We start from the raw sequence: 12,606 nt of genomic DNA, 5'->3' as shown, positions 1-12,606 counted from the left end.
TGCTGTAATAAATAAACTCTGAAATCTCAGTGGCTTAACACAGTAAAGCGCATTTCTCACAAAACTCTCCAAATCCAGTGTTCTTGGTGGGTAGCTCTCCTATACATAGTGATTAGTGTCTCGAGATCCTTCTTTCTGGTACCATTTTCAACAATGTGACTCCCACGGTCTCCTTGGGGGTCATTCCCTGCCATCTCTCTTAGAGGAAAAAAGAGGGTTGCAGGATCATGAAAGGAATGTTTTTATGGGCCAGGCTAAAAGTACCTCTGTAATCTTCCATTGGCCAGAATTTGGACATATAACTATTGTTAAGTGTAAGGATGGCTGGGAAATGTGGTCTAGCTGGGTTTTTAGAAGGAGAAGGGAATGGATTTTGTCGATCAATAAAATTTTAAATTAAACTTATAAATAAAAATTTTAAGTGATAATAAAAAAGGTGAACTTCCCAGTGGAAAAGTGGTCAATACCAAGGACTACTAAAAATATTCAAGAATATTAAGAATCATTAAGGATAAAGTTAAATAAGTCACAAAAAATCTACTTTTCATATTAAGCTGTCAATATTAAAAATAATGGTCCATGTTATTTTCCTAAGCTACTGAGAAATGGAGAGTCTCCGTCACTACAAGTGAGGGTATAAAATGGTTCCAAGTTCCAGAGGGCAATTGACAATATATGCCCCCAAATTTTTACATGTGCATAGTCTCTGATCTGGCCTTCCATTCAAAAAAATTTATCATAAATAAATCTCAGAAAAGTGTTCAAAGATTGACTGAAGTCATCCTTGACTTCTGTTTTTCATACACTACATGAAATCTGTCAGGAAATCGTGTTAGATTTACTTTCACGGTATATCCAAAATCTGACTCCTTTTTTCCACCTTTAGTCCTTCTATCTTTCTTACCTACAGTCCAATTTTAACACAAGCAGCCATTGTGATTCTTTTAAAACCTGTGTCGTTCCTCTACCCTAAAAGCCCCCCAAGAGCTCCAAACTTTTCTCATCTCAGAGGAAAAGCCAAACCGGCTGCATAGGATCTGCCACACCCAGGTCAATGGCAAACTTCTCTGATCTCATCTTTTACTCCCCCACCCCACCCTCACTCCCCAGCTCACTTTGCTCAGGACACACAGGCTTCCTTGCCATTCCTGCACGTGTCAAGTGTGTTCCCTCCTCGGGACCTTGCGGTTCACTGTCCCTATCTCTGCTCAGATATCAGGGAAGCCTACCAAATTCCTCCATGCAAGAAAGCAATGTGCCCCCTCTACCTCTCTCTCTCCTATTTCCCCTTACACTGCTTGATTTCTCCCCATCACATTTATCACCACCTGATATATTACATATCCTTGTTCACCTGAGTGTTACTGGTCTTCAGTTGTAATGAGGTCAGGGGTTTTGTAACTCCTAGAAGAGTGCCTGGCACATGGAAGGCATTCAGTAAGTGTTTGTTGAATGAGTGAATAAAATATTGCAAAATTTCTGAAACATTAAAAAATAGGGGACTGGTTAAATAAACTGGATGGTGCACTTAAGGGTCAGACAGACCCTCTGTCTGAACTTCTGCTAAGACAGAATCGAAAGCCTAGACGTGCAGAAAATAAAACTAGAATGTGTTTTGTATCTCCTAGGAGGAAATTCTGGGAATACCAATTTCTAAAGAGGTAACAGTTACTTTTCTTACCCAACTGGTTTCTGAAACCATAGGAAAAGGAAGTTTCTCATCATAAAACGTGTTTTTGCGTTTATCGACTGCTCCTGTGGTCTCAAATAGGTTTCTCTGTGAAAATGGGTGTTTCCAAGGGCAAAGAGGATTTTTAAAAAGCAATCTTATTCTTTGCAGGTTGTATTAGTGTGCTGGAGTGTCCATAGGAAAATGCCTGCAGACTGCTTGGTTTAAAGAGCAGAAATTTATTTCCTCACAGTTCTGAAAGATGGGAAGTCCAAGATCAAGGTCCAACAGGGCTGCGTTTCTGATGAGGACACTCTTTCTGGCTTGCAGATGGCTGTCTTCTCACTGTGTCCTCAGTTGGTCTTTCCTCAGTGCAGATTCATCGAAAGGGAGAGGCTGAGACAGAGCAAGCACGTGTGCGTGAGCACAAGCTCAGGTATCAGACCATCAAACCTATTGGATTAGGGCCTCACTGTTATGACCTCATTTAACCGTAATTACCTCTTAAATGCTGTATCTCATCTTTGTAGTCGCAGCATTTAGAACAAGATACTTGTACTTATTCGTCAAAAATGTTTTAGTCAAGGAAAGCTTGAATTTGGGGCAGCAGTCATATATATTTCTCTATCTCTGTATCTCTGTATCTATCCATCTATCGATCATCTATCCATCTATCCAACTTACTAAACAAATGTAACTCAGTGAGGTACAAATAAGAAATGGTTATAGTCTCCTCCAAATACTGCCCTTAAAACAGCCATTTTAAATCCCGCCCCCCCCCCACACCCCCACCTCCTGTCACAGATATCTTGTCACATCTGTAGGTTCTATAACTTCTTGGTCAATTTCAGTGATTAAAAATCCATTCAGTCTAGAACTCCAATTTCATATCCAAATAAAAGATTTCTTTTTTCTGTCATCTGCTAGCATGGCGGTTTGAAGGACTGGAAATGGGGAGACGGTATGGCCTTCTCTTTACCTCTTTCCCATTTTCTACCTTGGAGGGAAGAGTGTAGTTTACTTCTGGGCTGTAGGTCCTTCCTTCCTTTTCTGGTTCCTAGCTTCTCCAGGGAGTGGACACGGGGAGGAGCCAGAGGGATAAAAGGGGCCATCATCGTCATCTTCCTCAGGCTGTTTGGCACTCACTGTTGGACCAACACCACCCTGCCATTGACAATGGTCTCTCCATAGCAGGTATTCAGATACTGGATTTCCAGAGGAGGCACAAATAGGAGTTCTTTAGGGGCCTTCCCAGTCCACAGTGTCTCGTTTAAATTTTTCCAACTCTCCTCAGCTCTTGCACTAAGTAGCATACTCCTGAACTTTTGTTTTTATTGCCGGGGGACTTTTTTTGCCCAGTAGTTAGTTTTGTGTGTGTGTGTTGGTGTGAACATGATGGCACAAGCCCAGCTTTGTGGTACTCACTCGGCCTACCAGAAACTCACATTCTCATCAAAGCAGAAGCGATAGCTGGGCTACACCACAAGCCTTCCTGTTTCTCTTACTGACATTCACCAATTCCTTTTTTCCTGTTCACGTAGACTTTAGGAAGATGGACTGGCCTGTGTCCTAATTTGAGGTATGAGTAGAAAACGGAGTGCAGGCACCCCCAGACTTTGCAAGTAATTCTCTTACAGCCCTTCTCACTTGGCCTTTTGGAAATGGGTAGGGAAAAGCCACAGTAGAACTTTGTTAAGCCAACAATTTATGACTCCAGTGATTCTCATTTTTTCTCCTCCTTCTCTGGCTTATATGATTTGGGATAATTGTGGTTATTGAGGGGCCAGTGCTGCTGATTTAGTATGTGCAAATACTTACTGCTTCTTTATCTTCAGCTTTGGACCCTGGCTGTCAGTTTTGGGTCAACAGGGAAAGTTCTACACAAGTTCAGGTCACATATCCTCTCTTGAACTTCATTTCACTCTTCTCTTTTGGAGGGTGCTTATAGAGCTTGTGTCTTATTTTACGCATATTAGCATACTATGAGATGCAAGACAGCTATCCCCCATTTTGCTGATGAAACTGAGATAGTGACAGGCAATCCAGGACAAATTAACTGAAAACTCTTCTGTGACCACAGTCAAGTCTGCACCCCTCCTCGACTGTGTCTGCAAAACGTAGCACCTTTTTCAACTCCAGAACATGGCATTGTTCTTTCGGGCTTACAAGTTTGTCTGCTGGAGAAGCGAACAAAAACCCTTGGAGCTGAAGGCAAACCTCTTTACCCTAGACATGGTGGAGTACCCATCCTTCAAGTTTCCCTCACCTAACACCCAGGTTCCTGCCTTCCCAAGCCCCACAGTGATGAAGGGGCACTGATATTTCATTCTGTGTGTGAAATATAAATCCCTGTTTCCTTGGATCTGACAGTGTTCCTCAACGTTTCTTTAATAGGAATTTCCAAAGGACCTGGGAACCTTTATGCTTAAATACAACCCCTTCAGGCCTGCTGAGATGCTCCAGAGTTCTTGCATTGAGCATGCAGGCTACACACTGAGATGCTACCCTGTGTAACTATTAGTTAAGTATAAATGAATTAGTGAGTTAAAAATATAAACAGGAGTGCCGGGCTGGCTTAGTTAGTAGAACATGCAACTCCTGATTTCAGGGTCATGAGTTCAAGTCCCACACTGGGCATGATGCCTACTTAAAAATATATATATACATATAAATATATATATACACACATATAAATATAAACATATAAAAATATATATTTTTATATTTATATATACATATAAATATATACATATATACACACATATATATTTATGTGTGTGTGTATATATATGTATGTGTATATATATGTATATGTATATTTATATATACACATATAAACATACTCAGGGGCACCTGGCTGGCTGAGTCAGTTTAGCCTGCAACTCTTGATCTTGGGTTATGAGTTCAAGCCCCATGTTGGGCCTCAGGGTTACTTAAAAAAAAAAAAAAAAACAATAAACAAACAAGCAAAAACATATATATGTGTGTGTGTGTATGTGTGTGTGTATGGATTAAACATATATATATATGGATTAAACATATATATATACACATATATATACACACATATATACATATGTGTGTATATATATGTGTGTATATATATGTATATATGTGTGTGTATGTGTGTGTGTGTATATATATATATATATATATATATATATATATATATATATATATGGATTTCCAGAGAAGGCCCAAGTGTAAGTTCTTTAGGGGCCTTCCCCATCCCAGTGTCTTGTTTAAATTTATATATATTGTACTCCTAGTATATACAAGACCATTGTACTCCTAGCTTAGTTCAGTGATGCGTTTCCCTTCTAATAGAGTTAAAAAGGGAGAGCAGTAAAAAAAAAAAAAAAAAAAAAAAAAAAAAAAGCTTATATTTATAGCAAATCTATGTGCCAAGCACTGATAGTTATTTATATTCCATACATTTTCTCATCCAATCATCATAAATACCCTATGAGTTGGTATTATTTTCTTTGTTTTACAGACTAATTCAACAAAAGAGGTATAGAGAAGTTAAATTAACTGAACTAAGATCACTATTTAGAGGTACTGAATTCAAATTATATACAATCATATTGAAATATAATTGATCTCCAAGCCTGGCCCCCCCCCCAGCACAGAGGAGAAAGATGGAGACATCAAGGTGACCAAGTGGAGGTAGCATGTTGTTATGCGCCAAGGAGAGAAATCATAATCCTTACAATAACATATTTAATATGAATATGCTTTATATTGCATAGATATTAATAAAACATATTTCTTAGATGGACTTTAACGTTTCAAATTAAACTTCTTCCCCAAAACATGATGTTTCTTGAGGAACTCTCCTTTGCCTTTCTCACTGCTTTTCTTATGTCAAATGCTGTTTTAGCTGTGTTGGGTCATTATACAGTGACCTCCCTGCATTCATGCCCCTCTGTATGTGACACTGCCACACTTCCCCTCAAGAGACTGAATTTATCCCTCTGCTGGCTTGAATGCGGGCTGGCCTTATGACTTGCTCTGACCAGTAAAGAGTGGTAGAAACAAGCTTGTACCTGTGCCAAAACTGGGACCCATGAGGCCTTGGCAGCATCTGCCTCTGCCCTGTGGGAGCGCTATTCTGAGAGTGAGTTCAACAAAGGTGCCCAGGATGAAAGCGAGTTTGGAGAGCGAGGATCAGCCAATCCAGCTTTCTCAGCTGAGTGCAGTCACCAGCGCAACCACCAGCTGAATGCACCTTTCTGAAAAATAACGCATTGTTATTTCAGTCTCTTAAGTTTTAGGATGCTGGATTCTTCCAAAGCAATAATAGGTTAACCAGACAAAGTGGGATGGACCGGAAGTACAAAGTAATAGATTAATTCAACAGGAATGAGTAGCTAAAGTAGAAAGCAATAGATAAATGTAAGAGAAATTAGTATTGTTCCAACAAAACCCAAAGCACATGGCAGTCTTCAGGCCAGGCAGCAGGTGAATGCTGGAAGGGGCAGAGACGAGACTGTCGGTGAAAGCTAGAAAAGCAGGGAGGAGATTGCTCCTGGAGACCAGAGGGCAGAAAGTAGACCAATTAACTCTTGTCTGTGGTACCTTGTAAGGTAGTAAACATACCTAATGAACTCGTTGATCTCACTAATGTCATTTCCATGTAGAACACAGAAAGTAACAATTAGCTTCTTTTAGCTCTCTTTGATGGGAGGTGGCATTTTCTATCGCTGCCATAAAAAATTACAACAAACTCAACAGCTCAAACAGCATATATGTATCATTTTACAGTTCTGTTGAAGTCCAGAGGCAGTAAAAATTAAAACCAGATGAGTAAAATAGTATTTAGCTAGAGTTTATTGTGCACAAAAGAATAGCTCACGAACTAGGTCTTCAAATCCAACACTGAGATGAAACTCAGAGGCAGGATGTCATAGGATGGCTTATAAAGTGAAAATGAGGAAGTTGTTTAATCTTTACAATGACTGACGATCATAATAGGGGTTGATCATGAAGAGAGGCCTCTGAGCCTCTAACTTTCTTTGGACAGGAAGCAGGAGGCAGGCTGAGGGAGATACAAGAATATGGTAGAAGTGACATTATTTGAGACGCAGAGCCTAGATCTGGAAAAGGTGCCATAGCTTCCACAGTCACCCTCTCACCCCTCAAATACTGCTCTGAGACTACCAGGTATGTGAAGAAGCCTGGAATGACGGACTTTGAAGAGCTGAAGAGAGACAACCCGCCCCCACCCCCCCACCCCCATCCAAGCTGCCTCAGTTGAGCTAGCCCCTAGCCAATCTGCCAGATGAATGCAGCTTCCTGAATACAAGCCCAGGCAAGACCAATAGAATAACCACACAACTGCCTATAGAGTCATGAAAAATAACAAATCATGTTGTTTTAAACCACTGGATTTGGGTATGGTAGGTTGCTCAGTAGTAGGTAACTAAAATTGTAGTGTAAGTAGCTTCAGTAAGTAGTAAGATACAGCTTTTACTAGCTCACACATTATCTGTTTATATTGTACTTGTATCCCAAAAGACACATTACCTCATTTCCTGAGTAGAGATGGAAAAATATTATCATCATAAAATGCCTTGGATTGATAAGAATTATTTAATGTTTATTGAGTAACCATAAACTATAGTATTATTTTTAAACTAGAATGAAGTGATACTCACCGAATAAAAGTGTTTGTTTGTTTGTTTTTGTTTACTTTTTATGAAACTTCGCATTGCTGCAAATATACTCTTGGTTTACCCTCTACCTTGTATAGTGTGAGAAGAGTGATTTCCACTAGCTGTGTCACCCTCTAATGAATTCTGAAATAGATAAAGAAGCCATATAAAGAAGGAAAGAAGGAAAGAAAGAAAGAAAGAAAGAAAGAAAGAAAGAAAGAAAGAAAGAAAGAAAGAAACCTTTTTACCTGGACAATAAAGGGACCCTAGTTGAAGAGATAATAATGGAACAGTAAAAACGGTGGTCAGATGGCAACGCTGTCATTTTCATCAAAAAAATCACAAGATGCTCCATGTTTTTTCCGCTAACAATTTGCTTTAGTAAGATTCTGGCACTGTGGAGGATTTACTCATACACTCGTTTGCTTATTTATTTGGCAAATATTTACCGAGTGCTTCTTAATGAACCAGGCATTGTGTTAGATACTGGAGATACAAGAGTTAATGAGACAGTTATGGTTTCTGACTCACAAAGTCAGTGGGGAATAAGGGGGAGGTGGGTAATAGAAACGTAAATACACTGTTACAATCCAGTGTGATAGGCCCCAGGACAGGACGCTAGAGTAATAGGATTTTGTTGATTCTTCTTAAAAGTTTCTTTAACTCAATAGCTTCTTTCACTGCACCGTAAAACAAAAACAAAAACCAAAAAGCCTGCCATTCATTTTTGTAAAATGTTCATTTTTGCAGGGAGCGCTACATCTTGACCTCTCACTTTTCAGGTTTCTGGAGATCTATAAACGCCCTTGGATTATATCGTATGGGGATCCTTATATTGTGTTGGGTCCTGATACTACTGACCCATAAAAGATGCTGCATAATAGAAAGCATTATTCTTTGATTTTCCCTTAGGATTTCCAGCTGATGCCTAAATGGATTTTTTTGAAGAAAGAGTATCTTCAGAGAGCAAAATGAAGACCCTTCTTAATGTTACATGAGAAGCAGTTTCAAATTTCTAAAGCCAGCTTTTCCTCCTGACCCTTTAAATCTACAGCTGGGACTACCAGCCTCATTTTTTATTTGTTTTCAACTGTGTTCCCACACAGACATCTGGAGGATAAAGACCATTGCCCCGTGTATTCACCTTTGTAGACCCAGGAAGCACATAATATAAGTTTGTTGAATGGCTCCAAGAATTACTGCAGAAAAATTATCTTTTCATAATTTCCTATTGCGTTTCTGTCTGGCATACTCAAAACGTTGCTTTTTAAGCCACTTTAGCCAACCACCAAAATAGGAGAAGAAAAAAACAAGAAAGCATGCCGGTAACTATGCCTAGCTTTTTTTTTTTTTTTCTTACTCTCTTTTACATGTGAAAGATCATTCTAAAACGCTAGCTCAAGAAACGTAGTTTTTAATTGCTTTACATTATTCATAAGCGTCATTATTGTATAAGGTGTCAGGGACAATATGGTCCAAAAACAAAACTATGAGGGCAACGTATTTTGTCAAATTAAACTTGTAAAAGCCAGCACACTATGCATCATTTCAGTAAGATACCGTTAGGAGAGTGCCAAACAGATACGAGAAAACAAGGACAAGCAAGGAATGCACCACTCCTGCAGAAATTTACTTCGTCCTAGACAACAGATACTGAAAAGTGATTTTCCAACAAAAGCAGCAGCAGCCCTCAAGAAGGAATTGATAACCCTAGGAGTAAGCTTTCTTCCCTTAACTGCTGCAAAGTTGGACGGCACAGAAGCCCTCCTCCTCCCCCCCCCCCCCGCCCCCATCTTGGAGCTGAACTTGAGATCCGTGTTTGCTGTAGTTTTTCCGCAGTCAAGGCCTTTTCTCTTACCCCCTTTCAGGTTGCTCTTTACCCTTCTTCCTCTTCTTAGCTAAGGAAACGTAAAGTACAAAGAGAGAAGAGTTGCAGCCCCTTTCTCTCGCCTCCCCCGCCCGCCCCTCTTTCCGTGGCTCCGCACCTTCCCTTCCCCGCCTTCCGGGGGCAGCCCTACTGTGTTCCCTGGCTCCCGCTCCTCCCCTTCTCCACTTCTCCCCTCCGCCCCTCTCCCGGGCTCCTTCTTTCTCGCTTCCCTCCCCTCCCCCAGACTGGCTTCCCAGCGCGCTTCCCTTCCCCCGCCTCTCGGTCCCGCACCCTCCCCTCCCCCCGCCTCCTGCCTTGTGACACAGCCCGGGTCCTCCCGGAGGCGGCGGCAGCAGCAGCGGCAGCGGCAGCAGCAGCAGCAGCGGCCGCGGCAGTAGCCACCACCTCCGCGGGCGCCGCAGCCCCCGGCTCAGCCTCCCCCCGGCCCCGCCGCCGCCGCAGTCATGGCTGCTGACGGGGTGGACGAACGCTCGCCGCTGCTGTCAGCATCCCACTCGGGGAATGTCACTCCCACGGCCCCGCCGTACTTACAGGAAAGCAGCCCCAGAGGTAAGGCCAGCATAGACCTTTCTACTTCGTAAGGAAAAGCCTAGAATGTGAAAGACCAGGGAGCTGTAGCTCCGAGGCGGAGGCGAGCCTCTCACTTGGGCTGGGAGAGAGGGATGCTGACTGTGCCTTCCCAAGCCCGAACCTGCTTGGCTGGGAGCTTCCCCGCAGGGCTTTTGGTGGGGTGGGGTGGGGTGTGAGCGTGAGTGTGTGTGTGTGTGTGTGTGTGTGTGTGTGTGTGTGCGCGCGCGCGTGTGTATTTCACCGCTTCTCACCCGCTGGGTGTGTGTGGGGAGTGTGTGTGTGCGTGTGTGTGTGTGTGTGTGTGTGTGTGTGTGTGTGTGTGGCGCGCGTCCGTCCGCGTGTGTGTGTATTTCACCACTTCTTGCCCAGGGGTACAGGATGTGACATGAATTTCCCAAGCTGGGCTTTACTGTTTTAGAACAGCCCCTAAGTGCAGCTGGAGGAGGTGCAAATCTTTCACAATCATTCACAAATCCTTTCAGGTTGCTGAGAAACCCCTAGTACTGCTCACCTTGGGATCTGTCCTTGAAAGGGCTTAGCTTGAAAAATGTGCATCTCCTCCTGTTCCCCCACCAGTGCTCTGTTCAATCAGGGAATTGTCTCCCCAAAAGGAATAGAATTAATCAATATTCCTAATATGTCTGAAATTCCTGCCCTTCCCTGTTACTCCTCTTAGTAAGGAGTATGTGTTAGCTTTAATGGTGAATGATGAAGAATAGAAAGGAAGATGTACTATTTTTTATGCATGTCTGGGTGAGATTGAAATGAACTTACTTCTAAAAGTAACCCAAGTTAATCCTGCATGTATTTCTATTTATTTACTGCTCAGGATGGAATCAGAAACAATTTGATAGCGGTGGGATCTGAAGAAAGAAGTGTGTGGGTGGGGGGAGGTGTTTAGCAAACTATTCAAAGATCTTTGTTCTAAGCCTTGTAGTGGAGCTCTATAGTAGAAAGAAGGTGGAGTCAGGACTTATAGAAAATGGAAGACAAGACTTTAAAAAACCACTTAGAGTAATGAATGGTCAAATATGGCACTTGCCAACTGTAGCTTAAGTGCATCTCTCTTTTTGGCTGAATTTGAGAGGAGTTTAAAAACCCTAGGAGGAGACAGATGTTAATGCCTTTGAAAATATGGGCAGATCATGTTTCTTGTAACACAACTTTTTCTAAGTTCAAGTCTGGAATTGGAGCGGTTGTGGAGCAGGTTCAACTTGTTTAGTGTTTAAAATTTCCACTTAATGAATTACAACAATCTAGATCTTAATCTGCACTTAACAAGAAGCAGGACAGAGGAAAAAGATGTTCAGCTGTGAATAATTCAGTGTGATCAATGAGTTAAGAAATAAGGTGCAAAATGGAGCAGAGACTCACCTACAGAAAAGCCACAAGTCATGTTTGTAGGTCCATGTTAAACTTGCATCAGAGGATACCAGTTGGGGGAATTTCCTTTAATGCACAAATTTGATATTAATATTTTACTCTTAACCTAAATTGGGTGGTCTAGAAGAAGTTTAACCACCTATAAATGAATGTTTCATCAAGTCGCCCCTTGAGGCAAAACGTTTGCAATTTATTAAAAGACAAACTTTGGAGTTAAGCAACTGTCCTATGACAGATTTTCATGCCCTCTATCTTGCATCTTTGTTTTTGTATTTTTAGCCACAGTGGCAAAATTATTCCACAAAAATAGTCATACTCATGGACCTGCTTGTAGAATTCTGTATCATTTGCCATGTATTTGTTTAATCTGATAAAACCCCTCACATTACAGAAGAAGTTGCAAAGTCCAGTTCAGCCACTGAGAAAAAGAAGTTTCATTCCAGATAACTTAATAACCGAAGAAATTCAATGTATTAAAGAACGAAATTCAACTGAGTAAATTTGAAAGATCTTATTGGCTTGGGGCGCCTGGGTGGCTCAGTCAGTTAAGCATCCGACTTAGGCTCAGGTCATCATCTCACTGTTGGAGAGTTCCAGTTTGAGCCCTGAGTGGGGCTCTGTGCTGACAGTGGGGAGCCTGGATCCTGCTTCAGATTCTCTGTCTCCCTCTCTTTTTCTGCCCCTCCCCTGCTCATACTTTCTCTCTCTCAAAAATAAATAAAGGTTAAAAAATTGAAGACTTAACTGGCTTTATTTAATGATTCATGACTAGAGCAGCATCCCATCTAGCAGACAGAAGGGAGCTTCCAAAAGCTGTGCAAAATGAAAGACTTGTATAGGTGGAAGGGAGTGGGAACAAGGAAATTATACTGCCAAAAAGTGGAATGGTTGTGGGAAGACCAGTTTCCTTTATGGGATGGCAGGGGTCTATCAGGAAGATGACCTCACTCGTGCTGATCAGGTAGTTCCTGATTCACTTTAAGATTCCATTTCTGGAAGAGGTCAAAAGTGTAATTAAGTCTCAGTTTGGTGATATGGAGCTGAGCTTAAGTGACTCCATTTTGAGCCTGTTGTCTTGTTTTTAACAATTGATTTAGCTAAAAGCTGTTTCTGCCTTATGGTAGAATATAATTTTTTTTTCTATACCTGGTGGATAAGAAAGATTAGATAATTAGAAACACTAATTTCATGTGGCATAATACCTAGGAAGCAAGAAACATAGATGAGAAGTGAGAACGTTTTATGTGTTGGCATTTTTGTCAGAATATCTTCTCTTAACTAACAAATAAGCATCTTCATATATATTTTGAGTAATACACAAGATCTGATTCTAGAACACCAGTGCTATTTACCCATTCAGTGATTCACTGGGCAGCATGATGTGCTAGAGACTACTCTAGGTCAACAAGACTGACCAAACCCATCCCCTCTTGGAGCCC

The 12,606-nt window shown here is 41.4% G+C and overlaps 1 protein-coding gene and 1 long non-coding RNA gene across 4 annotated transcripts in view; one reads left to right on the top strand and one right to left on the bottom strand.

Annotated features, from left to right (window-relative positions):
* Positions 1–1,888: 1,888 nt before the first annotated feature.
* Positions 1,889–10,197, bottom strand: LOC121042687 (uncharacterized). The gene is made up of 3 exons (XR_005796385.1): positions 9,746–10,197; positions 5,719–5,904; positions 1,889–2,065 (listed from the first exon to the last, which is right to left on the bottom strand). It is a non-coding gene; the product is annotated as an uncharacterized LOC121042687 (long non-coding RNA).
* The window catches only part of PIP4P2 (phosphatidylinositol-4,5-bisphosphate 4-phosphatase 2), a 56,059-nt gene continuing 51,060 nt past the window's right edge, over positions 7,608–12,606 (top strand). Inside the window, exon 1 of one of the 3 annotated variants that reach the window (XM_040493953.1) lies at positions 7,608–8,651. Coding sequence is in view for 1 of the 3 variants with exons in the window: in XM_040493949.1 (XP_040349883.1) it covers positions 9,658–9,763 (106 nt within the window). In the remaining 2 variants the exon portion in view is untranslated. Of the gene's footprint in view, positions 8,652–9,241; positions 9,764–12,606 lie in introns of those variants that run through there. The other 2 variants (XM_040493949.1, XM_040493950.1) reach the window with 2 other exon arrangements.

The sequence above is a fragment of the Herpailurus yagouaroundi genome, unplaced genomic scaffold (genome assembly GCF_014898765.1).
Source record: "Herpailurus yagouaroundi ecotype Mexico unplaced genomic scaffold, PumYag 186, whole genome shotgun sequence".
NCBI classification, from domain to species: Eukaryota; Metazoa; Chordata; class Mammalia; order Carnivora; family Felidae; genus Herpailurus; species Herpailurus yagouaroundi.
This window is presented reverse-complemented; position numbering and strand designations above follow the sequence as displayed.